Source organism: Colias croceus, chromosome 27 (assembly GCF_905220415.1).
Source record: "Colias croceus chromosome 27, ilColCroc2.1".
Lineage (NCBI taxonomy): Eukaryota > Metazoa > Arthropoda > Insecta > Lepidoptera > Pieridae > Colias > Colias croceus.
The window spans coordinates 777,609-804,191 of NC_059563.1; the positions used below are offsets into that span (position 1 = coordinate 777,609).

The following is a 26,583-nucleotide window of genomic DNA, read 5'->3' on the forward strand; positions in this document are numbered from 1 at the left end:
TGTATGTTTTTTATCCCTTTCACAAGAACTTGCCAAGTTAGGTGTGTTTTTTGAGGTTTGTAGGAATAAAGAATATATTTAAAAAAACATGAAATGATTTACAAGTGCAACATGCAAGAAAATATAAACATTTTTGAAAGATCAATCCAGTTTGAAGTATCATTATACATATTATGTTCTTATTTTTTTAGTTTTTACCAGTAAATCAATATATCATATATATATATTTTTCAATTATATTGACAATTCATTAAAATATCCTTGTCGTACTCTTAAACTTAAAAATACACAAAAGAACACAATTTTACACAAAATAACTGATTTAAAACACGATTTATTTACGGAAAAATCTAATCTACAAACGTTGGTAATTGGTATATAATATTATATACTTGAAGTAAATCGCGATTTAAACCCGTTAAAAAATACACTACACATAAAAAACATAAAATAATACACTTGATTTAAAAAGATCTGCCTTAAAATAAATACTTTGTAACTTATAAAACTAATTTTAAATGTATGTCCCATTTTTAAACGCAACTGCTGTTCCAATTTTGATAGATTTTTCGTTACGCAATTTTTTTACAATGATTTTCGATCACTAAAGCTAAAAACTGTCATATTAATTAAAACTAACAATATAAATATGCATACAAAAATAAATATGAAACTAATAATTATTTTTGGAATAAATCACAAGTGGGTTAAAAATTAATTTAAAAATGTATTAACTAAATTAAAAAATTTTTACTTAAAAAATATATCGAAAAAGCTAAATCTTGCATCTCGCTCTTACACTACAAATGAATATTTACTTTCTCTTTTATTACTCTTACGTTTTAATAAATTATAAATAAATAGATAAAATTATTAAATAATGCATTTTAATCATATTTTTATATTTATTTCAAAAATAATAAAATTATTTTCTCGATTTCACAACACAAGGAATATAATATTTTATCTATGGATTCTCATTGAGATATACATATGGAGACGACACCGCCTACATCACTTATGTTCCGCTCAACATACGCCAAATGGCGTAACTGCATGCTCATTTTTTGTTAGTTTTAAAGTGAAACGCATCAAATATGCCTTCGTGTGTGTTACGATATTGCACAAATAATACAAATAATATACGGAAAAATGCAAAGGAATAATTTTCATCGGTAAGTCTAAGTACCAAACTAGATAATAATTTTTAAAACTTGGAGCAAAAAAATGGCGCACAGATTTTGTTCGTGGTGCCTCCTCCATACGTAGTATCTCAATGATGGATTCTATATTTTTTATGATTAATATTAAACAATAAATATCTATTCAACTGTATTTCTTACATTATATAAATAATAAAAAATAACTAATATCATATATTACATATTATTATATAAATATGTTTAGATATTTACACTCATTATATATAATAATATGTAATTATAATTTATACAATATTTTTATATTATTAATATAGTAAATAACTAAATAACTATATTTTTGAAGAGAAACTTCTTAGGGTCAACTCACACCAAAAGAGCGGCGAAGCGGATCGCAGTTTCAGTGCCATAATATAAATTTTAACTTTATTGTCATTACTATAATACTTATTATCGCATGAGAGACTCGAAAGAAATTCATATGACACGGAAACTGCGCTCCGCTTCACTGCGCTTCGCCGCTCTTTTGGTGTGAGTTGACCCTTACGCTTTGAGAGTAAAATTTTCTGGCAATACCGTCACGTCACGTCACGTCAAGGCGATAATTTTGGTATCTTCGCCAAAAAGTTTCACTCCTGACACGTGTGCTCAGTACACACGCTCTTTTTAATTACAAATTCTATACAAATAATAAATATAATAATTTCTAACTATAATCTCTACAGTAACAGTACATATTGAGGTGTGGATGCGTTGCGCTAATACAGCTCGGCTCGTTGTTATACCTGGAATAGCAAAAAATTATTAAAAACAATCACCGGAAGGAAGTTAGCGCGGAAACTTATTTTTTTTTTTTTTTATTATTGATATCTCAAAAAATTGCTCCTTAAGGGGCTACTTACTGCCAATTGCCTGTTTTCTTCGTCTAACTACTCTTCGGTTAGTGAATATAAATGTCCAAAAAAAATATATGTTACTCATTAGACCTTAAACTTTAATTTGAACGTTTGAAATAATTCTATCTATAAAAATAATGTCCGAAAAAATATTCCAAAGTGGAGCATTTCTTGTTTGAATTTTCGTAACTACGTCTAAACGGTATGGAGTTTTGCTATTTTTCTTTCACAATAATATTTTAAAAGGTGTTTGTCATAAATTGTACGTTTGGCGAGACAAGGCAAGTTCTTATTGAGCTACAAATAATTATTTACTGTTTTCTAAATGAAATGAAATGAGCGGGTCCGTGCGCGGGCGACTGGCGGCACTGTAGCTCGAACTGTGGGACGAGGAGGTTGTGCTGCTCATTCTCTAAAATTGTATTTTGCCTGATTGTGGATGGCAATTTTGTACAATTTTTCTTTCGACAATTTTGTGCGTGCGCGTGGTTTCACATAAGTTTTCTTTTAACTATGTTTGCGAATGTGTGCCCGCCTGCTACTAACTAAGTTTTCTATTAAAAATCTTTTTTTGAATTTGTTTTTTTCTCAGTCGGGTTTTTTAACAACTTTTTTATTTTATGCTTTTTAGTGCACATTGATAACCTTAGTAGGTCAAAGCCCTACACCAAATACCCGTTACGTCAAGATGGCGCGACTTCCACAGGCATTTTGAAAATTATGTACCTATAATTTAGTGCAAAATTAGTAGGTACTATTTTATACTTTCGTAAAAAACTTCTACTCTAACAGGATTTCAAGATATTCTTTAAACAAAGTGGTCCCGCCATTTTGACGTCAAAACAATAAATATGCGTAACAAAAATAAGATGTAGTAACTTTCTATACTTATTTTCCGATTTTCAAAAATTCGTAACTCAAAAACTAAAAGTATCCTCAAAGTGAAATTTCAGATTTTGGTTCCATAGGACAATAGCTAACCACAAAAAAATTTACGAATCTCAACTCCACGACCTATAAAGTAGAATTTTAGCTTTTTAAACTATTAAAATAGTAAATTCAATATAAAAAAGTAAAACAAAGTTTTTTAATAGCGCCTGAAAAAATTACAATGTTAATAAAGTTGCATTTCTTTCAGGCGCTTTTCTCTTAAAATTTCGTTCACAAATATGTACCTATCATCACTGATTTCATTTCAGAAAAATAAATCTACTTATGTTGTTTTATTATTGTAGGTAATATAAGCATGATACACTTTTTTGGAATCCTTATTATGATACCTTTAATTTGATACCCATATTGCAGAAAAAGATTTTTTTTTGTATTTTAGTCTAGCACCCCACATTTTCCTTTTTTTTCACCTATCTAACAAAACTTGGGCTAATACGACGCACCTAACGATACCCTAATTAAAGAAATCCATCCAGTGGTTCCGAAGATATCAGAGTATAAAGAATATTAGATACATACAAAGATAGGCGCGAAAAACATAACCCTTCTTTTTAGTCGGGCAATAAAAATGCCCGAGCTGCTGCGGAACGCGACGCGAGCGATTAGTTGCGATAGCGCGGATCACGCTCTGCGCACGTAAAAATGAAGCGGGGGTGCTTGGCTAGCGCGGGGAGAACGTCCAAATCCTCAAAGTCGTTTCACTGTTACAACAACCTTAAATGCTCCTTCAAGACAGTAATTGCTCCACTTCTATAATTATTAGTTTATAAATAGATAACTAGCTTTCCACCCGCGGCTTCGCCCGCGCAGTCAAAGAAAAACCCGCATAGTTTCCGTTCCCGTGGGATTTCCGGGATAAAACCTATCCTATGTCCTTTCTCGGGTATCAAAATATCTCTATACCAAATTTCATGCAAATTGGTTCAGTAGTTAAGGCGTGATTGAATAACAGACAGACAGAGTTACCTTCCTATTTTATAATATTAGTACCTATGGATTAATTAATTGTTTATAGTAAGTGTTTTTGGTATTTGATTGATTGCGCCAAGAGAATTCCTGTTTTTTAAAAAAAGGAGGAGGGATAATCTCCTTTTTTGTTGAATTCGGCCGGTATGTTTTTTTTATGTAGGTACACCGATTACTCCGAGGTTTCTGAACCGATTTACCTGATTCTTTTTTTGTTCGATGCGGGATGGTGTCGAATTGGTCCCATAAAAATTTTATTCGGATATGCCCAGAAGTTTTTATTTTATGAGCATTTTTGTATGTATTTGTAAATGTTGCAAGTGCAAGTTTGAAGTCGGTTGTTTTTAACGCAGTTATTACTTGTTGAGATATATTTTGATCAATTGCACCGAAAGGAAGGTAATGTTTCTAGTGTAAGTATGTTTTGTAGTTTTTACAAAGTCGTTGCGATTAATTATTAACTAGAAATATTAATTTTGGTAAAAATTATGAAAATATTATCACTTTTGTTATTTTTAATAGAGGAAATAATTCCAAACCGATCAAATCTATTTGGAATTTATCCATAACTATGAAAAAAAAACGAACAACCAAATAAGTATATGCTTTTTAAATCTTTGCCGAAATAAATTAAGTCTCTGCATATGCAAAAAAAAAAAATTGAAATCAGTGTCCTACTAATATTATAAATGCGAAAGTTTGTGAGGATGTGTGTGTGTTTGTTACTCTTTCACGCAAATTCTACTGAACCGATTACAATGAAATTTAGCATATAGAGGGTAACTTGGATTAACACACAATATAGGTTTTATCCCGAAAATCCCACGGGAACGGGAACTATGCGGATTTTCCTTTGAAAACGAGGGCGAAGCCGCGGGCTCAAATCTAGTAAATTATAAAAATAACATAAAAACTCACGCATTTGTCCTGGAAATGTCTCTGGAATCAATTTCGAATCTATCTTCCTTAACAATATAAGTCACAGAAGCCTCATATATACCCTTTCCTGGTCCCACGGAAATCTGAAAATAATATAAATAATTTAAATTTTATGGGATAAAATACAATAAGAAGATAATTAGAAATCTATACAAATATTATAAAGCTGAAGAGTTTGTTTGAACGCGCTAATCTCGGGAACTACTGGGCCGATTAGAAAAATTCTTTCGGTGTTAGATCTATATTATTAATTATTAATATTATAAAGCTGAAGAGTTTGTTTGAACGCGCTAATCTCAGGAACTACTGGGTCGATTAGAAAAATTCTTTCGGTGTTAGATCTATATTATTAATTATTAATATTATAAAGCTGAAGAGTTTGTTTGAACGCGCTAATCTCGGGAACTACTGGGCCGATTAGAAAAATTCTTTCGGTGTTAGATAGCTCATTTATCGAGGCAGGCTATAGGCTATATATCATCACGCTAAGACCAACAAGAGCGGAGCGTATGTATACTTGCGACTAGATCATGTGTATAGTTACTATAAAATGCATCTACCCTCATTTTTAAACGACTTCAAAAAAAGGAGGTTGTCAATTCGGCCGGTATATTTTTTTTATGTATGTACACCGATTACTCCGAGGTTTATGAACCGATTTACGTGATTCTTTTTTTGTTCGATGCGGGATGGTGTCTTATTGGTCCCATAAAAATTTTATTCGGATAGGCCCAGTAGTTTTTATTTTATGAGCATTTTTGTCTGTATTTGTAAATGTTGCAAGTGCAAGTTTGAAGTCGGTTGTTTTTAACGCAGTTATTCTTGTTTATTTCGATTTTTATTTATTTATTATTTATTAATTCTTTATAGCTTGCTATTGAAAGTTACAAAAAAACCTAACCTAGGAATACATTCAAACAAATGGCGGTCTTATCGCTATGCAGGATTTCTTCCAGACAACCAGACGTACGGAGAGAAATTAAATTAAAGGAAAGGAGTAGGGCAGAGCATAAATCTTATATATAAAAATGAATCGCAAAATGTGTTGGTAAGCGCATAACTCGAGAACGGCTGAACCGATTTCGATAATTGTTTTTTTATTATATTCCTTGAAATACGAGGATGGTTCTTATGTAGAAAAAACGTAAACATGTACCACGGGCGAAGCCGGGGCGGACCGCTATTATATGATATAAAATATACATAATAAATAAATACAATATGAGACATTAAATACATATATCTATTTACAATCGATCGATCTATTTTTGTTACTTTTACCAATTTTTTGCACCAAATCGTACCTTAACCTGATAATTCTCTCTATCAGGCCTCACCCGGGCACCGAACTTGCCGACATAACCGTCCGCGTCTTTCGCCGCTACGAATGTTAGCACTCCGTTATTTGGGCGCTGTCTTAGTACCCACGATGTTGTTTGTAATGTACGAGGGATGCATTTTGATCTGAAAATATTAGTTATAATCTAGTTTAGAACAAAATATTAATTTAATTTGGGCTGGGAAGATATCTACACTAATATTATAAAGAGGAAAACTTTGTTTGATTGATTGAAATGAATAGGCTCATAAACTACTGGACCGATTTTAAACATTCTTACACCATTCGAAAGCTACATTATCCACGAGTAATATAGGCTATATATTATCACGCTAAGACCTACAGGAGTGGAGCCACGCGGGTGAAACCGCGCGGCATAGCTAGTGGGAAATAAAAATTAAATTATACTGATTCATTATGATTGTTGATTATATAAAATGGTCTTGTTGAGAGAAGTGTTCAAGCGAGAGCTTATTATTGAATGTATCAATTGGCGTATTATTTTTTTTTATGAAAATTCACTAGCTTACCGCCCGCGGCTTCGCCCGCTTTGTCTAAAACCTAATACATTATATACTAAAACCCTCCTCTTGAATCACTCTATCTATTAAAAAAACCGCATGAAAATCCGTTGCGTAGTTTTAAAGATTTAAGCATACAAAAGGACAATATAAGAACATAGGGACAGAGAAAGCGAATTTGTTTTATACTATGTAGTGATATTATGCACATAAAATCTTATTATTAACATTTTTAAGGGATAGAAAAAATTTCGATCATGAGGCGGGATTCGAACCCGCGTCTTCACCTTGCTACTGACCAATTAAGCCACCCGCGATCCCGCCAGAGCAATCGAATTTATTTCAATTTTATTTAATTTATGTTTCTATAGACACTTTTTAATTCATTATAACATATTTGTTGTTTGTTTTTGAAACATCTATAGGTGCACGTAAAACAAAATTAATTCTCATCAATATGTCGATGTTTCAGTTATTATTTCCTCACCTAACACTCTCAGTGAGCGAGTTGATATAATCTACGATGGCTTTTGTACACTTATCGTATATCGGTTCACTCGTTTCCACCCTCTCCCAGGACAAACAGGAACACCAGTGCGGTTCTATCCCGGCTTCGCTGCACGAACGGTTTTGGGATATCTGAAAATAATAATACAATAATAATATTATAAATGCGAAAGTATAGCCTTCCTCAATAAATGGGCCTAACACCGAAAGAATTTTTCAAATCGGACCAGTAGTTCCCGATATTAGCGCGTTCAAACAAACAAACTCTTCAGCTTTATAATATAAGTATAGATAATAATACTCACCGGTTCCAACAAACTCAGTCCCCTCGTATTTTCCGCACCTTTGATCCTGTACGGATTCCAATATCTAGTCAGACCCATTATATCCAATATAGTGGCGTGTATATCGTGCGGTGTTGTCAGAACTTCTGCGTTCCCGACCAGACCGCGTTTGGCGTCTGGTCGGGACCTTGTTAGAGCGTCTGGCAGTCTGATCGCCATGAGCGGGAGACGCTCTTCTAGTTTACCTTGTAACGTGTCTCGGACGTTTGCGTATCTGTGGTTTGAAATTATTCTATATTAATGAATCGTAAAATAAATATTTTAGGACTAGCTTTCTGCCCGCGGCTTCGCCCGCGTTTTCCAAGAAAATCTCGCATAGTTCTCGTTCTTGTGGGATTTCCGGGATAAAACCTATCCTATGTGTTAATCCCAGTTACCCAGTTACTCTATATGTGTGCTAAATTTCATTGTAATCGGTTCACTAGTATTTGCGGAAAAGAGTAACAAACATACACATTAGCGTGTGGTTTTTGGCATGTCAATTTATTTGTTATATGGCTTATCTTTTTAACCGACTTCAAAAAAAAAGGAGGAGGTTATCAATTCGGCCGGTATGTTTTTTTTTTATGTATGTACACCGATTACTCCGAGGTTTCTGAACCGATTTACGTGATTCTTTTTTTGTTCGATGCAGGATGGTGTCGAATTGGTCCCATAAAAATTTTATTCGGATAGGCCCAATAGTTTTTATTTAATGAGCATTTTTGTCAAGTGCAAGTTTGAAGTCGGTTGTTTTTAACGCAGTTATCACTTGTTGACAAATAAAAATAAATACAAACATCAAGTAATGTAGTATTTGTTCATCATCAACTAAACTTATAACTATGTAACTAAAGAACTGCTCATCACCAATCATTAAACTGCTATAAACTGAAAATTCTCATCATAAATCGTTCATCACCTAGGCCCATGATCACCGAACACCAAGATAGCAGTGTCTTCACCCAGCCCGCTGGTGATGAACCTCTCCAAGAAGGCAGCCGTCTCATCATCAGCCGTGGCTATCATGTTGAAGTCATCATGGGTGATGTCCGCTATGAACGTGAAACAGAACTTCTTGTCCGGTAACTTGAAGAACTGGAAATTGTTTTAAATTATATTAGAACGGCCTTACTAATAAAAAGTTAAACAATAGATAAATTTCTACGATTTTCTACCATAGCTGTGTCCTGCTCTTGCTCACATGAAACGTCAATCATAAAAACAAGACAGGTTATTGCGATAACTTATCCATTGCATAGCGAATGGGTAACATTTTATTAGTAAGACCGGAAATTTATAATATGTATAACTAGAAAGAAAGAGAAATAAAAAACGTTTATTTAGACAGTGTGACACAAAAAATTGGCTACGAAAATGAGACACAAAACACAAAACTCCGCCTACGCGGCCCAACGACTGTGAGTCTAATTTTTTATAGTGCATAAATGTAACAAAGCCTAAAAATTATTTTAACATAATTATGATTAATAACATTGATTGTATTGACTTTTACTGATTTTAAACGTGATTTATTCATTATAATTTAACATTTCCCCGACCACACTCGCTGTAAAGTGCGAGTTAATAATATCATGAATAAATCTCGTTTAAAATCCATTAATCTTCAATTCCTAAAATTCATATAGTCGAGTCGTAAGTTAATGACTAATGAGTGAGTTTGAGTTTATAATAAGTTTTCGTTAAATTTTGAGTTTTTCGGGTCTTTCTCTCACCTGATCAGTGATATCCATCATCAGCTTATACTGCGGAGTATCCCCCACACAGTACTTACTCCCCCCTCTTTTCCACCACTTTTTACCATCACCGGACTCCTCTAGATAGAAAGCTCGGAGATAATGATCGGCTGGTTGGTGAAGGAATCCATTGAAACGGTATTGGAATGTGCCTATCCAGGGCATATCTTCGAAATATGCTGTGCGATAGCTTAAATGATAAAGATAATAATTAATGTACTTATTAAATAACTAGCGGTCCGCCCCAGCTTCACCCGTGGTACATTTTTACGTTTTCCATAAGAACCATCCTCGTACTTCAAGAATTGTAATAAAAAAAGAATTAACGAAATCGGTTCAGTTGTTCTCGAGTTATGCGCTTACCAACACATTTTGCGATTCATTTTTATATTATAGATGTAGATTTATATTATAAAGCTGAAGATTTCATTTTTATATATTACTAGCTGTGCTCCGCGGATTCACCCGCGTAGCTCCGCTCCTGTTGGTCTTAGCGTGATGATATATAGCCTATAGCCTTCCTCAATTAATGGGCTATATAACACCGAAAGAATTTTTCAAATCGGACCAGTAGTTCCTCAGATTAGCGCGTTCAAACAAACAAACTCTTCAGCTTTATAATATCAGTATAAATGAACAGCCAAGCGCTAAGATAAAACTCGAGAATGGATGAACCAATTCGGCTATATTTTACGTTTTTGTTAAGGCACAAAGGAACCCTTCTTTATGAGAGATAATATGGGGTAGCTAGTTAACTATACTATATGTATATTAAAAAATGTGTGCTTGTACTAGTGTACACACGTAAGAAGTGAAACTTCTTTATGACCTTATTTTTCAAAAAATAATTTACTATATGCAACTTTACAGAAATACGTCGAATCACGCGTGGTAGGGATAAGGAAAAGATGGCGCGTAACGGAAAAATGTCACGCGTAACGAAAAAATGTTACATTAAATTTTTTCCAACCCCGATTTCACTTCTTACGTTTGTACACTAGTTCACTAGTACATGCACACTTTTTTAGCCACAAATGGACAAACTAACAAACTACTTACCCATCATCCCGTAACTTATAAAATATAAACGGCATAGAGTCCAGAGTGCCGTTGTTTTTCATTTTCTTCCTTACATCTGGCAACTCCAGTTCCGTCTTGCCAGTTAGTATCGGAAATAAAGCGGCTGGGGTACCGTCGCCTACTATATTGTACCTGGAAATAAAATAATAAAAATATGTTTAAAACGTGCAAGGAAAATATTGCAGCAATTGGGGAATACTTATAGATTTTTGGAGTTGGTAAAACGTTTTCTAAATGCAACTTATGTCTATACCTAGTGCAAGCTGCATTCTATTTTTATAATTGGGTACGTTAGAATTTAAATTTTAAAGCATGTAAATAATAAATAAGACATATGAATCACAAATTGATGTTTTGATGAAAAACCGAAAAGGTATAAACAATCTATCAATGCATATTACGATACAAATTTATAGGAAAGTGAAAAATTTATTCCAAATAAATACATCTTAGCTTTTGCCTTTCAGTTTTACATTGTACGGAACAATTAAATTAGACCTATTGTCCACGTTATACGCAGGTCACCTCAATTCACTTTCAACTGACGATTGCAAAACAATTGCATAGAAACAACAACTGCAACGTCGCGTTAGTTTTTTTTTCAACTATCATCTCGATAGTTGGTCGAGTAAAGCTAGTAAACAAACGCTACGTTGCCGCACCGCACCACGAGCGGTTGGAGCGACGTTGTCGCGCCGTAGATATTTTTACGCAAGATGAATTCGTCTTGCAATCATCAGCCCCTTGCTTTGCGGTGCGGCAACGTCGCGTCGAGCGTATGTTCACTAACTTTAGATATTAGATGAAAGAAAATTGAGTGAACTCGGACAATGGATATAACAAATATGAAAAATACGCCTTTATCGTCATTTGATGTTAATGAACGATTGGACAACTATAGACCTTATCCAGATGTATTTTTTTTTATTGTAAAGTTTAAAGAAAATGGTTCTACAATTGGAAAATTATTAAGAATAATTTATTTTTCACTATATAGTATAAAACAAAGTCGCTATCTCTGTCCCTATGTATGCTTAAATCTTTAAAACTACGCAACGGATTTTGATGGGGTTTTCTCAATAGAGTGATTCAAGAGGAAGGTTTTAAAATATAATTTGGTTTTAAACAAAGCAGACGAAGCCGCATGCAGCAAGCTAGTTTACTTATATAATATATTTCACTCACCCATTCAAAACAGTAGCTCCCAAAACCTCATTGATGACTTTAAAACTCTTCGGCATTCGTCGAATAAAGCCATTTTTTGAGGTCGAATCAAAACCAAGAAATAGAATATTATATGCTTCTTCCCGTCCCGGGGGAGGGGGTTTGGGACGGATCGAACGAAATCCCACCCCATGGCCCATCCATTTTGAGGGTAGTATGCTTAAATGAAAGATATAATACATAATAAAAGCAAAAGTAAGTTGATACAAGATATTATAATAGCTATGCCCTTTTAACCAAATATTTCTATAGCTTTATTCTGATACATAAGCTACATAACTGTCGATTTCGAGGTTCGACATTTAAAAACATTTGCGTTTATAATATACTAGTAGTACTATGCGATCCAACTAATAATAGGATTGAGCTAGCGCCATGTTGTGACGTCATAGCTCTTTATTCAAACAAATCAATCATTACAACGCGACGTAAAATAATTAAAAAATCTGCTTTTGTATCAAGACTACAAGATCAGATATTTTTATTCATTTTGAAATTAGTTATTCATTGTTCCTGTACATAATAACATTTTTCATAAAAGGAAAGACCTAAACACACTGTCAATCTTATCGTTTAAAACAATCAACATCCAAGCAACCTCTACTTTAAAATAACTTCAATAAAACTCACCTATTCTCATGTTTTCCAGTACATTTGATTTTCACATGATCACTTTTAACCAGATCGTATGGATCCCCCCCTTTAACTTCCGTGGGGGGTCCAATGGTGTATTTTTTGTCACTTTCATACAAAATATCGTTGTACGTGCATATTATATCGCGGGTAGTTTCTAAAATGTCGGGTACCACTTTGCATTGTGATAGCTGTGAATAAAAGAAATAAAAATATTATATACTGGATAAAAAAAAACTAAAAATATACTAGCTGCATTCTCCGGCTTTACTTGAGAAAAAAACCTGTTACTCGATAAAGACGTCGCTTGGTGAAATAATTTTTGAAAAAGGTCCAGTAGGTTTTGTCGCATAACAAATATACACACAAAAAATCAAATTTTTCCTCTTTATGATAATACTAGCTGTGCCCCGCGGTTTCACCCGCGTGGCTCCGTTCATGTCGATCTTAGCGTGATAATATATCGCCTATAGCCTTCCTCGATAAATGGGCTTTCTAACATCAAAAGAATTTTTAAATCGGACCAGTAGTTCCTGAGATTATCGCGTTCAAACAAACAAACAAACTCTTCAAAGTATAAATTAGTTTAGGCGACTTTATCTATAGGCAAAGCCATAAACATGACAATTACCGTGACCATGACCACGTGATAATTTTTTCAATAAACAACTAAACGCATGAATAGAATAATTATGCGTTGCATAAAACATTCATTAAACTTAAAGCCTTATTTCGTCTCAATAACGTTTTAAGTCCCTTGTATCGCTATTCGCTAATTAGAAAACTCAAAAACTGCCCTAAACAGTCAGGCAGAGTTTTAATTCGGACACTTGAAAGAAAGAAGAAAGAAAGAAAATAAATTTATTTGTACAGTTAACATACAAATACAAATTTTTATAACAATAAAATAATTAAAATTAACAGATAAACTTTGAGTCATTTGAGTCTAGTTGTTTATTTTTTACATTTTTGATTCTAAACTAGTTATCAATTTTTTTTTACGTTTTTTAGTACTTTTACTGATGTTTTTACATATTTTTCCATACTCACATAGCATTTAACCCAATCCTGCCCCTCACAAACAACTTTTGGCAGTTCCTTATCAAACTTAGTGACCTCTTGTGCGAACGGGTCGAGGTGGGGTATCTCACACCCGGTGCCTTTGTCCTGTTGTAGCGCTTCTTCGAGACGCTTCTCTATGTATCTGGAATGGTGGGTGTTTTTTGTTATTTTTGGCTTTGGGGTAACTTTTTTTTTGTCTTAGGAAACTTCTTAGTGACGTATTTTTGAAAAAATGTCTTATAAGGTAGTTAAAAAAATTCGTTTCTGGTGTAGAAATTTTTACGTCACTTAAAAATTGTTAAAGAGTGTTTTTGAATAAAAAAAATGATTTCATATGGAAACTAAATACCAATTTTTTAAAAATATAAATATTTCGACCATGAGGTGGGATTCGAACCTGCGTTTTTTGCTGTACAATCGCATTTATTATAATTTTCTTGTATCCCAAATACAAAATATGCAATGCAATGTAAACTTTATTTCCATTTGTCCATAAATAAATTAATAAAATCTGACTTTATTGAATTAGGAATAAAATTAAATGGCTTTTATACTAAGTTTTTCGAATAATTACAATTTTGGTACTTTATACTAAAAAATTGTGAATGTTAAAGTGCACCCATTTCATGCTTATGTTTTACCAAATTCTTAACTGAAATCTAAATGATGTATACCAATCAACATGTTTAAATGTTTTTATTATAATAAATTCTTATCTAAATGAAGATGTATATTATACCAGTTAAAGTTGTTGTTATTATATAAATGTTTTAAAAATAATATAAACATATTATGATAGTTCTCACCTTACAAGTTTTATTTGCAATACATCAAATGCTACTCATATGCAAAAAAAAACTCAAAAGCATATAGTCAAAGAAAGCGTTCAAATTCTATAGAAAGCAAATCAATGCATACTCACTCTATTACAGAATTTCTGGAAAGAAAAAAAATACAAATCTTTAATAACACAATTAATCATGCCATTACTAGAGTTGAAGTTTCAATGCTTTTATTTTCATAAAAATAACAAAAAAAACGAGTGTCGAGCACACGTATCAGAAGTGAAACTTCTTTGGCAAGATTCATAGATACCAAAATCGTCGCCTTACAACATGACGTGACGGTGTTGTCATGACTCTCAACGCGCCTATACAGGGTTATTTGTAAAACACCGGCAACCTCGCAGGACAAGATAGCTAACATCATAAGTAACAACATTTGATCTACGACTTTTGGCATAACGCAATAAATTATTTTTAAATGATTTTTTAAGCTTTTATTGTACTCTCCTAACATTTGTAAGTCTATGTTCTATTCATTATCGAAAGGACGACGCGACGCCCCCTTTCCCCTCCCATTCGCTTCTTGTTTACGTAATTTTTGGAATGCGCGTAGAGTTTATAATATTCAAACGGAAAATTAAATGAATATTTATTTTTGTATGGAAATAAAATCTAACAAATTATCAAAAGTCGTAGAACAAATGTTGTTACTTATGATGTTAGCTATCTTGTCCTGCGAGGTTGCTGGTGTTTTACAAGTAACCCTGTATAAGTTTCACTTCAAAATATTAAATTTTTTTAATAAATAAGAGCATTGTAAATTACAACTCTTAAAATACATTAAATATATAAGTCAAATACACAAATTCAAATTCAAATTAAAATTTTGATCAACTAAAAGCAAAAAAAAAACAAATACATTGAGAATTATTAATACGTTATTATATTACACATATTACATAAAATTATTACTATTTTTCAAATACACCTGCAGTGATTCTACATGCGTTTGAATGATGTGCAAATTAACTAAAAATCTACTTTACTTACAACCCCCTTATTTATTACTAGAAACCCCTAAACTTAGGAACTCTAAGTAACATAGTTTTTTATATCACCACTAGTTAGTGTAGTAGTTAGTAGTAGTAGTGGAAATTATTATGTTAATGTTTATAATAGCTTTGTGTATTTATTTATTTTCATGACAAAAATGTAAGTACTACATTCAGTAGAACATGGAATATCCAAACACCGACTAACCGAATGGCCAATTATATTATCCGAATCGGTTGTAAGCGTAATATAAAAAAGAATTAAAAAACAAGTTTGTTATCTTTTTTTGATTATTTGTAATTGAGCTTTTGTAATTAAGTCCAGATATATATAACTGTATGTAATTATTATAACCAGATATATTATAACTATGAATAGGGATTCAAATCACACTTTAGGGGTTTACAGTAAGGGGTTATAAGCAACACTAGTAGCATAATAAAACCATTACCTGTTAAGATTAGCCGGTATGTTAGTTTGGTCCCAATGCGGTCTAGCAACGGAATGATGATTAATTTCACCCACAATACCATCACTAAAATGGAAACGAGCAACTAATATACATGCAAATAGCAAAAGAAAACTAAACTAAAAGGGGTTGATGGGAAATTGTGTATGTTTGTGATTATAGGTTTAAAATATAAAAATATTGAGAGGAAACATCTAGAATCTAGATAAAGGTTTTTTACAAAGTATGTATAACATATTATATTCTGTTGTAAGCATTGAAGTTAAGTTCTTTATTACTAGTATCATATTATTTGCAATAAAATACCTGTGTGAGTCTGTGTGTGTAAACAATTACACCTGAGTGTGGTTTTGATCCTTATATTGCTTAACATGTCTTTATTTCATGCATGTAAATAGACGTAATAATTGAATGCTTTCTATATCCATACTAATATTATAAATGCGAAAGTAACTCTGTCTGTCTGTTACTCAATCACGCCTAAACTACTGAACCAATTTGCATGAAATTTGGTATGAAGATATTTTGATACCCGAGAAAGAACATAGGCTACTTATTATCCCGGGAAAATGACGCAATCACGGAAATCTCACGGAAACGGGAACTATGCGGGTTTTTCTTTAACTGCGCGGGCGAAGCCGCGGGCGGAAAACTAGTATTTTATATGTATATGTCTACGTAAGGTAATATTTAAATAATAATGCAGTATGAAAACTATGTGTCGTTAAAGTATAAATAATGGAATTCGTCGCAACACCATTTCTTATCCTTATCTTTACTTATTATACATAATACAGTATTTAATAGTTACTCGTACATATATAGAATTCTCCTGGCGCTATGTATATCCTCTTGAAGGTATTTTTTATGTAAAAGTACTGAATACATTTTCTTTAAGCCACGTCTCGCGATAATACATGTAAGTAGATTAATTTTATGCACATCTATTCAGCCGTTCTTGCATAATTGAGGTCCGTCGTCCATTCTCACAAAATTATAATTTGTTATTTAATCATTAAAGTACAATATTTTAGAGCTAGCAACTTTTGTGTCCGCAATTACATAATATTTTGTCTCTCCCATCAACTAGGTACCTATAGGAAGTTGCGTCGCTACGTGCGCGCACTTTCTTACAAGCCCATAGAGTTGATGGGAGAGACTAAATAGTTGCGGAGACAAAAGTTGCACTTGCGCGCTAGCTCTTATAGACATTATAATAATTAGGTTTTTCAGTAACATCTACGTATACGGACGAAGTCGCGTACCTTACTTAGTCCTGCTAATATTACAAATGCCAAAGTTTGTGAGTAAGTATGTATGGATGTTTGTTACTATGTCACGGATATACTACTGAACCGATCACAATGAAATTTGTCACACACATAGAGGGTAACTTGTAATTAACACAAAGGATAGGTTTTAACCCGGAAAGCCCAAGGTAACGGGAACTATGCGGGGTTTTCTTTGAAAACGCGGGCGAATCCGCGGGCAGATAGCTAGTATTACATAACAATAATGCAGCTATGTAATGACGTAAAATATAACAAAGAATAATATATAACCATTGTGCTATACCGATTCTAAATTACATGGTAATTTGTGGAAAATAACAATTTTTCAAGGGCATTTTCATAATAGTAACACCGCAGTAGTTATAGAGAATTTTAAATGTCGACGAAAAAGATTGTTAAATAAAATGTATCTGCGTTTGTGTAGCTCTCGAATGGATGAATCGATTTAAGTAATTTTAGTAATTCGAAATGGGTTAGTTAGGGATATCTCGTATTTAGTTCAAATATTAACAGAACCTTGCTCCTTCATGGCTCCTTTGGCTTTTATAAACGCGCAAGTCTGTAACTATTTCATCATGAAATAGTCATGAAATTTTCACGCATAAATTACTGAACGAATTTTGATGAAATTTTGCACTAATCTACACTAATATTATAAAGAGGAAAACTTTGTTCGTTTGTTTGATTGTAATGAATAGCCTCATAAACTACTGGACCGATTTTAAAAATTCTTTCACCATTCGAAATCTACATTATCCACGAGTAATATAGGATAGGTTTTATCCCGGAAATTCCACGGGAACGGGAACTATACGAGTTTTTCTTTGAAACCGCGGGCGGAGCCGCCGGCGGAAAGCTAGTACCTACTTATACCATAAAATGTTTTTAAATATTATCGTTTCGTTAAAGAATCTATGACATACACAAACTGAATTATATTTTAACGTGTAGGTAAATGGGTATTTAAACTGACAAAATGTTTATTATGTTAAATATTTTTGAAGTGAAAACTTCTTTAGCGGCGTTGGGTATAAAATCTTAAACTCGCGTCAGGACACGTGGCCAGTACCGGTAGTCTGTACAAATTAGTCGGTAATTACCGACAACTAATTTATAGACCCGTCTTCAGCAATGAAAATGATGTCGCTTAATACCTCTCCCCAATTTGATGGAAGCATACAATGGATACATATTTGTTTATAATTTTTATTCTTCACAAAACTTTCCGTTATGCGTCAAAATATTTATATAATAATAGCCTTGTAGTAATGCATTTTTATCTAAATTAATAACATCATTATTTCAATTCCGTAAATATATGAACAATAAATAAAATATAGATTTCATGGATTTGGAAAATCATTTCTTTGCAACACATTCGAATGTTGTCAAAACAAATTATTCTTTGACATTGTCAATCGTTATGATACCGACGTTTTGATCTCGACAAGATCTCGATAACTAAAGCCCAAGAAGCTTATATCTAAAGCCCTTCTCCCATTACGATTTACGATACTTCTAGAATAGGTACGATACTCGAGTAGAATACTAGTAAGATATTTGCTCGCTACCCGATGCTCGCATATTATGCGACTGAAAAATGACTAAATTCATCATTATTGTGCCTCGTTTTTGTGGGCGGACGTTATATAATAATAATAATAATATTCATTTATTTATTGTAACAACAGTTAGGTCGTTATGTCGAGCAATCAGCGATTCCAGTGAAGACGAAGCTCTTGCAGTTTTTCTTTTTTATAGAAATAGAAGACGGCAACATAAGAGTAAGAAGTACTGGATTCATCCATATATTGAAATGAAAATAAATTGTAGAGATTTGTAGCCGCACGAGAACTACAACTCATGATGATTAGAAATTTTTATTTTTCTACCGAAGAGATACGCGGGAGACGTGACGCAAAAGCGACCAACACGGTGAGTCGTGCGATGCTAGTCGCGGACGTGTAGGATACCGATAGCGTAGTGTGCGAGCCTACATACAAATGTATGTGATAATGTGAGTTACTCCGCGGCGACTAGTCTCCGAGAATTGCAGGATACTTGAATCGCCTGTGCGTATCGTAATGGGAGAAGGGCCTTACGGTTTGTGTGGGTTTGTAGATACGGTTGAAAATATCGGAAAAATTATAGATTATTATAATCTATACATATAATAAATCTGTAGAAGTGTCAATTCTGTACATTGCAAATATTGAAAAAATAAATAGCAGGGGGTGTTACTGGATCGATACCAAACCCAGATATGTGATTAAAAAAAATTTTTGTCTGTCTTTCTGTCTATCTGTCTGTATGTGAAGGCATCACATAAAAACTAACGGTTCGATTTCGATGAAATTTGTTATAATTATTATCCTTTTTACCTTATTATCCTGTGCATAAAATAGGATACTTTTTATCCCGGAAAAATACGTAGATAAAAGAAATCTTAATTTTTCTTAATTTTTCCGCGCGGACGGAATCGCGGGCGGAAGCTAGTTTTATAATAAAAAAGATATTTCACACTTCCGATGCTATATGATTAAACGCAATAATTTTTTCTCTTATTTAATGTTATTGCAATTAAAATAAAATACACAAATAATGTTTTATTTTTAAGATGGTTTCAAAATTTTATTGAAAACTAGCGGTCCGCCCCGGCTTCGCCCGTGGTACATGTTTACGTTTTCTCTCCATAAGAACCATCCTCGTACTTCAAGGAATATAATAAAAAAAGAATTATCGAAATCGGTTCAGCCGTTCTCGAGTTATGCGCTTACCAACACATTTTGCGATTCATTTTTATATTATAAGAAGATGTTCAGAAGCCTCTTATAATATGTACATATTACTTATCCATACTAATATTATAAATGTGAAAGTAACTCTGTCTGTCTGTCTGTTACTTAATCACGCCTATTCTACTGAACCAATTTGCATGAAATTTGGTATGGAGATATTTTGATACCCGAGAAAGGACATAGGCTACCTTTTATTGCGAAAAATGTACCACGGGCGAAGCCGGGGCGGACGACTAGTATTAAATAAATATTATAATAGTTTACTGCTGTCTGCATTTATTCAGCCTAAAAATTGGATAAATTTCTTTCTGAACTTCTAAGATAATAAAATTATACAGATGAATACAAATAAAAAAAAACGATCCAATTACGAAAAAAAATTTATTAGAAGAATTTAATTTAACAGTTTATAATAGCGTAGTTGAAAATTTGGCTCAAAACCGTCATCTCTCACCAACATAATTATTCTAGTAACTTGTACATCTGTAAAATATAAAATTTATAGATTAGGTAATATTTATATTTAATAAAAATAAATATTTATATTTAACTAAATCAATTGCGTATATTCATCCTTTGCTTATTAAATGTAATAAAATATACCTACAATGATGCACATAATATTATTGTATAATTATAAGACAAGCTAAAAATACAAGTGAAACAAATTATCCGTTCCGTCCTTAGTTTTAGTTCCGTCCGTTTCTATGATGTCTTAAAGATTTTTCGAAAGGCTTCGAATTGAGAAAAATTATCTTGTAGAGCTTTACTTAGAGTCTTTTGATTAGAATGTTATTGCACTTCACAAATAACGAAATATTACTAAACTAAAACTAATAGCTTTTACTATATAAAAACATAACGCAGATTGATATTTTCTTAGGATATTTATTATCCAATAGATTTATAGGATTTTTAAGAATATAATTAAAAATTATCCTCTTGAAAATACAAAATTTATATTTATTTTGATTGATTGATGTCAAATGTCAAAAAAGTAAATAAAGAGATTGCCATACATGGAATTTTGGATTCCATGAATATGTTATAAATAGAACATTAATTAAACGATTGATATAAAAATATCGAATTTGTTTTTTTGTGCATAACATGTGATTTTTTCATATGCAATTGTATTTGTAATAATGCAAAAAATTTATGTAACTAATTTTAATTTACTATATATTCCATAATATCAAGGTAAATTTCTTGGAAAAACAACACTAAATTTTTTAGGTCCATACTATAGATACTGAAAATCGTTAGTTACCGATCGATTTCGGTCGACATCGATGTCGATTAATGTGTCGAGACTACAACTACTGATCGAAAAAGCGTAAGACGGATGTTTGTTTTTTTTTTTAGCCCTTATATTCCATGCGTAAGACGGATACCATTCCAAAATATCCAACATGCTGAACGTTAATAATCAAGTTTTCACTTCTGCCGGCACTCCCGGAGTGCAACCCGTCTTTTTTTTTACTTATTACGGCATGTTATATTTGTTATTGAATAACTGTGACTGAGTAAACAAATTATTTAAATTGTTGTGTTCAGTCAGTTAGCAGGTGTATAAATAACAATTTTATTGAATTCTTATGACGGTAGCTAAAGGAAAATAATCTACGAAACGGCTGGACCTATTCTGAACAAACTTTCACTCGCAGGCAAGTGTCTTACGAGAAAGATAGTTCACTCAAAAAAATTATTAGGTCAATACGAAAATATTTCATGACAAGTAATTTTTCATCAAAATATTTTATCGTATTAAAGTTTTATCAAACGCAATACTAAGAAATAAAGATATTACAACTAAGTGCTGATTTACACAGGGTCAGTAACTGACTACAAATTCGAGACAAATCAGTGCTGACCCGAAAAAAAAACCCTGTGTAAACAGATTTGAAGTCAATACAGAGGCTTGAAGTCTATGTAAACAGTTAAAGTCAGTCGCGGCGCCAAATTTCGGCGCCGCGACTGACTTGTCTACCGACCCTGTGTAAATCAGCACTTATAGTTGTCTATATATAGATATAATAATTATCTATAGATAATAATAAAAATTCATTAAGTAAAAACACATGCCATGTGCTATCATATCACCAAGTGTTAAACATAAAACATACATACATACATTATCTGACATATTTCAACGATTGACAGTTAATAATAAAAGATAAATCACTCTCTAAATTAATAAAAGATAAACTTATAAGCCAACGCAATCAAAATATATACAGCCGTTTATGCTGCAATTTTTTGCAAATTTCGACATTTGCAAGGGAATCAAAACCTACAGGGTACTTCCCGTGATTACCAAGTTTTGAAATTTGGTAAAAAGCAATGTTTTTTTGTAAAGGAATAATAATTGGTAAAAGCATAAATTTAAATGAACACGATGCTATAATATAAAATAGGTTTGTTTGGAGCCCTCGGTATGCGAGTCTAACTTGCACTTGGCCGGTCTTTTTCCAAATCATCAAATCTAACGACATAAATAATAAATATAAAATCAATCAAACCATTTTCTATAATATAAAAATTAATCGCAAAATGTTTTGGTAAGCGCGAGAACGGCTAAACCTAAGGCTAAACCGATTTCGTTAATTATTTTTTTTATAATATAAATCTGCACCAAATCACTGAGATTTGACTTCTAATTAGCGAATTATTTACCGCGCGGATTTTATTCCGCCAGTGCAGATACTCTCATTGTATTCAATGTGAATTGCGGATAAAAATACGCGCGGAAAATATCCGCAGTGCGGACACTGCCGACGACGACGACGACGAATAAGTGTGAAATGTATGACAATGAATGATAGTGTTTCTAGCATGCTTGTTATATTAGTGTTAAAATTAATCACCACAAATAGGCACTTACCTTCTTGTTATATCCAAGTTTGGTTCTCGATGTAAGTTATTACTTAAAGATATATAATAAAATAATGAAAATATAAGTAATATTATTATAACAAGTTGGTTTTTCCTCGATCTGTACCACATTTTTTTCATTGTTGACTCTGAAATACAGATAATAAAAACTATTGTTTAATCTAGGCAACATGGTCTGTGTAAAAACTACTCAACCAACACAATTTTTTTACAGGTTTTTTTTTTCAATTGTTCTCAATTTTTACTCATGCTCTACTCCTATTGGTTGCAGCATTATTATGCTATATCTATACTAATATTATAAAGCTGAAGAGTTTGTTTGTTTGTTTGAACGCGCTAATCTCTGGAACTACTGATCCGATTTGAAAAATTCTTTCAGTGTTAGATAGCCCATTTATCGAGGAAGGTAGGCTATATATCATCACGTTACGACCAACAGGAGTGGAGCCACGGGGATGAAACCGCGCGGAGCAGCTAGGAAGAAAATAAATGGTTACTATAAAGAGAAAGTTTTTGATAATCTCTATCATTGATAAATTAAGTATTGTAACCAAATCAAAAAAAAAATATTTATATATAATTAACCAGGACATATTCTGGAGAGAAGCAAATATTTGAAATAACAAATAAATAGTACATAGTAATAAGTAAAATGACTTATTTATCTTAGGGCCGATTTTTCAATGCTTGGATAAAACTTATCCGTCCAATAAAGTATTACACGATGATATTAAAATGTCACATAAACTGTCGAATACGGGCAATTATAATACGTTTTTAAAATGGTAGTTTTATACATTATTCGACGACTAAGTTTTATCCAAGCATTGAAAAATTAGCCCTCACTGAAAAACATTTATAATTCATGCAAATTAACATTGAAATTAAGTAATTTAAATACCTAAAGAAATAAAAGAAACAATTTTTATTGCATTTAAAACATAATTGGATACTAAACATACTACATTAAGTTTTAATTACTTTTTTATGAATACTATTTATGACTATAGTTCTTGATAAGAAATAACACCTATTTTCAATAATTATTTTTATGTTCTTACAAACAAGAAGCCAGACGAAAAAAAAGTTGTTCTTTTCTGTCAAAAAATAACAATTTTTTTTACCAATATACTGGCTGTCCCCTGCAGTGTTCTCCATATTACTCCGCTCCTATTGGTTTTAGCGTAATGACATATAGCCTATAGCCTTCCTCGATAAATGGACTATCGAACACTGAAAAAATTTTTCAAATTGGACCTGTGTGATACCTGGGAATAGCATGTTCAAGCAAACAAACTCTTCAGCAGTGAACATGCGAAAGTGTGTATCACTACATGGTATAAAACAAAGTCGCTTTCTCTGTCCCTATGTATCTTTCAAACTACGCAACGGATTTTGATGCGGTTTTTTTTTAATAGAAAGTGATTCAAGAGAAAGGTTTTAGTATATAATTTATTAGGTTTTAGAAAAAGCCGGCGAAGCCGCGGGCGGTAAGCTAGTAGATTATATTTGTATGTCTTTTATATGGAAAATGTACACAATAGTTACCTATTATTTGGAAAAACAAACATCCATACTAATATTATAAATGCGAAAGTAACTCTGTCTGTCTGTCTGTCACTCAATCACGAACCTAAACTACTGAACCAATTTGCATGAAACTTGGTATGGAGATATTTTGATACCCGAGAAAGGACATAGGCTACCTTTTATTGCGATATATAAATATTATTAACATATTATATATAAAGATATAATATGTTAATAATAAATGCTTATCTTATATTATTGTACTTGAATGATTCATGTTATGACCTCCAATCATATTGAAAAAAATTGCATTATAAAAAAAACTCAAAACTCAAACAATTATTTTTTTGCCTTTCTTGTTGTTGGTTGTTGTTGAATGAAAGGCAATTAAAAGAATAATATATATTTATACTTAATATATATATGATTTTACATTGTTAATTTACTAGACGTGAGTACAGAGCTAGGTTGGATAGCGACTGGCTTGAATACAATTTGATCATTCCATATCGGTTCATATCCTAATGTGGACAGACAATTTTACAGACACCAACTAAACATAATAATGGTACGTACAATTTATTCAATTAGACTTCTTTTAGAAGCTGTTTCGAATCGTCATTACATATTTTTAACGTTTGCCATATTATATAAAATTAATTATCCATCACATATACAAAATTATCAATGATTATTATATCTGTATTTGAAAGCACACTTATGTCTTTTAAATCAAGATTATAAACAATGAATTGATATCATTTTTCGGTATTATTTAATCAAGACTTTCCTTGAAATTTTGAAGGAATTTCTGAACTGATAACTAAAAAATACTGTTTGTATTTAAGTTGATAAAAATTCATTAATAATATTATCAAAATTATCTATAACTAGCTTCCGCCCACGACTTTGTACGTGCATCCCCATTTTTCCCGTTCCCGCAATAATTTCGGGAAATCCTTTCTTAGGGGACGCCTACGTTATGACATCTACCTGCATGCCAAATTTCAGCCCGATACGTCCAGTGGTTTGGGCTGTGCGTTGATAGATCACTATATCAGTCACCTTTGAGTTTTATATATATATATATATATAATAACATGAAAATTTGTGTGGTGTTTTCTAGGAATAAGCTAATCACCGACAGCTGTAATGGTTCAAATTAAAATCCAGGTATTTAGAAGTGTTAAATGCTGTACAATATCATGCTACGACCAATAGGATTGGAGCATTCGTAATTTTTTTTTAGGAAAGCAGATATGCTAGTGAATGAGTAATGTAAATGCCAGTGTACTGAAAATCAGTACTGCAATATTTTACATTTCAGGTACATTCCAAGTGGTGTTCCCTTTTAATGGCACAATGCTTCACAGACTACACACTTCAATGTGTATTTACATTTTATTATATGACTATTTGATTGACCCGTTGGCTTAATTGGTAGTGACCCTGCCTTCCAAGCCAGAGGTTGTGGGTTCGATTCCCGCCCGGGGCAAAAATTTGTGTGATGAACAAAGATGTTGGCTCTGTGTCTGGGTGTTGATTTGGCCTGTTCATGTGAAGCTCTTTGCCATTAAATAAACAATTTATTTCTTTCTTTTTTTATGTATTACCTATTCAAAGTTATTATAAAAATAAAGCTATAATAAATTACAATTGTTTCATGTATAGAAATGGTAATCAGCATGGTGTATTTAAATTAATTATTTAATGAATGAATTATAGTTAATCTAATTTTTTTTTAACAATAAGTCAATATTCTATATTCTCTTCACATGAATAAAATAGCCTTGGCAGAATAAAAAAGATCTATTTAGGAATAATAGATTAAAATTTGGCTTTTCTTGTGCTTCTTGAACGTAATTTATTATATTATTTATGAGAAAATTTTAATCGATTGTTAAATTCGAGAAAAAATTACCAATTATGAAGGATTCATATTTTTTGTATTTAAAAATAGTGAGCGATCATGCTTATATATTCGTAAATTCTTTATACAAACAAGAATATTTCCTAAGAATAAAAAAAAATATTTGAATGTACGTTTTTTATTCCCGTTGCATAAATAATAATACACGCAGTGGTTTTTATTTTATAACTTTATATCCTTTAACAAATTAAAGACTGGGTAGTTACTAACGTCAGGAATATAGCCTGAAGGCCAATAATTACGTATTTATTTCATTTACTCACCCTATTTACCGCTACTTGAAGGGTAAACTCTCCAATAGGGAATTCCCTTAAATTTTATTAAATCGAAACACTGACACACATTTCTTGCTATTTAATAATTTGTTACACATTGGTCACAACCATGTACAATGTAAATAAAATATTATACTGCAGCAGAATAAATTATTCAAGGAAAACCATTAAACGGTTGATTATACACTTGCAAAATGA

At 32.2% G+C, this 26,583-nt stretch overlaps 1 protein-coding gene across 4 annotated transcripts; it reads right to left on the reverse strand.

The window, feature by feature from the left end:
- Positions 1-1,712: 1,712 nt before the first annotated feature.
- Positions 1,713-26,565, reverse strand: LOC123703847. Of its 4 annotated transcripts, none has more exons than XM_045652008.1 (15): positions 26,374-26,565; positions 22,640-22,778; positions 15,648-15,731; positions 14,281-14,295; positions 13,347-13,500; positions 12,294-12,487; positions 11,625-11,822; positions 10,419-10,571; positions 9,339-9,549; positions 8,525-8,700; positions 7,585-7,837; positions 7,260-7,411; positions 6,217-6,376; positions 4,892-4,995; positions 1,713-1,945 (listed from the first exon to the last, which is right to left on the reverse strand). In XM_045652008.1, exons 2-15 carry the CDS (start codon positions 22,768-22,770, stop codon positions 1,867-1,869), a joined length of 2,064 nt encoding a protein of 687 aa, XP_045507964.1. In that variant the 5' UTR covers positions 22,771-22,778; positions 26,374-26,565; the 3' UTR covers positions 1,713-1,866. The 4 variants fall into 4 exon arrangements, with proteins under 4 accessions (XP_045507964.1, XP_045507963.1, XP_045507965.1 ...); XM_045652007.1 differs by lacking the exon at positions 26,374-26,565 and adding an exon at positions 23,775-23,882; XM_045652009.1 differs by lacking the exons at positions 15,648-15,731; positions 26,374-26,565 and adding an exon at positions 23,775-23,880.
- Positions 26,566-26,583: the final 18 nt, after the last annotated feature.

Excerpts from the sequence above, each read along its gene's own strand:
- LOC123703847 (XM_045652007.1), bottom strand. The coding sequence starts at position 23,808 with ATGGAGAACACTGCAGGGGACAGCCAGTATATTG. Across the intron at positions 15,732-22,639 it reads AACTTGGATATAACAAGAAG|TGATGGTATTGTGGGTGAAA; the intron begins GTAAGTGCCTAT and ends TTTCCATTTTAG. Across the intron at positions 4,996-6,216 it reads GAGAGAATTATCAGGTTAAG|ATTTCCGTGGGACCAGGAAA; the intron begins GTACGATTTGGT and ends TATTATTTTCAG.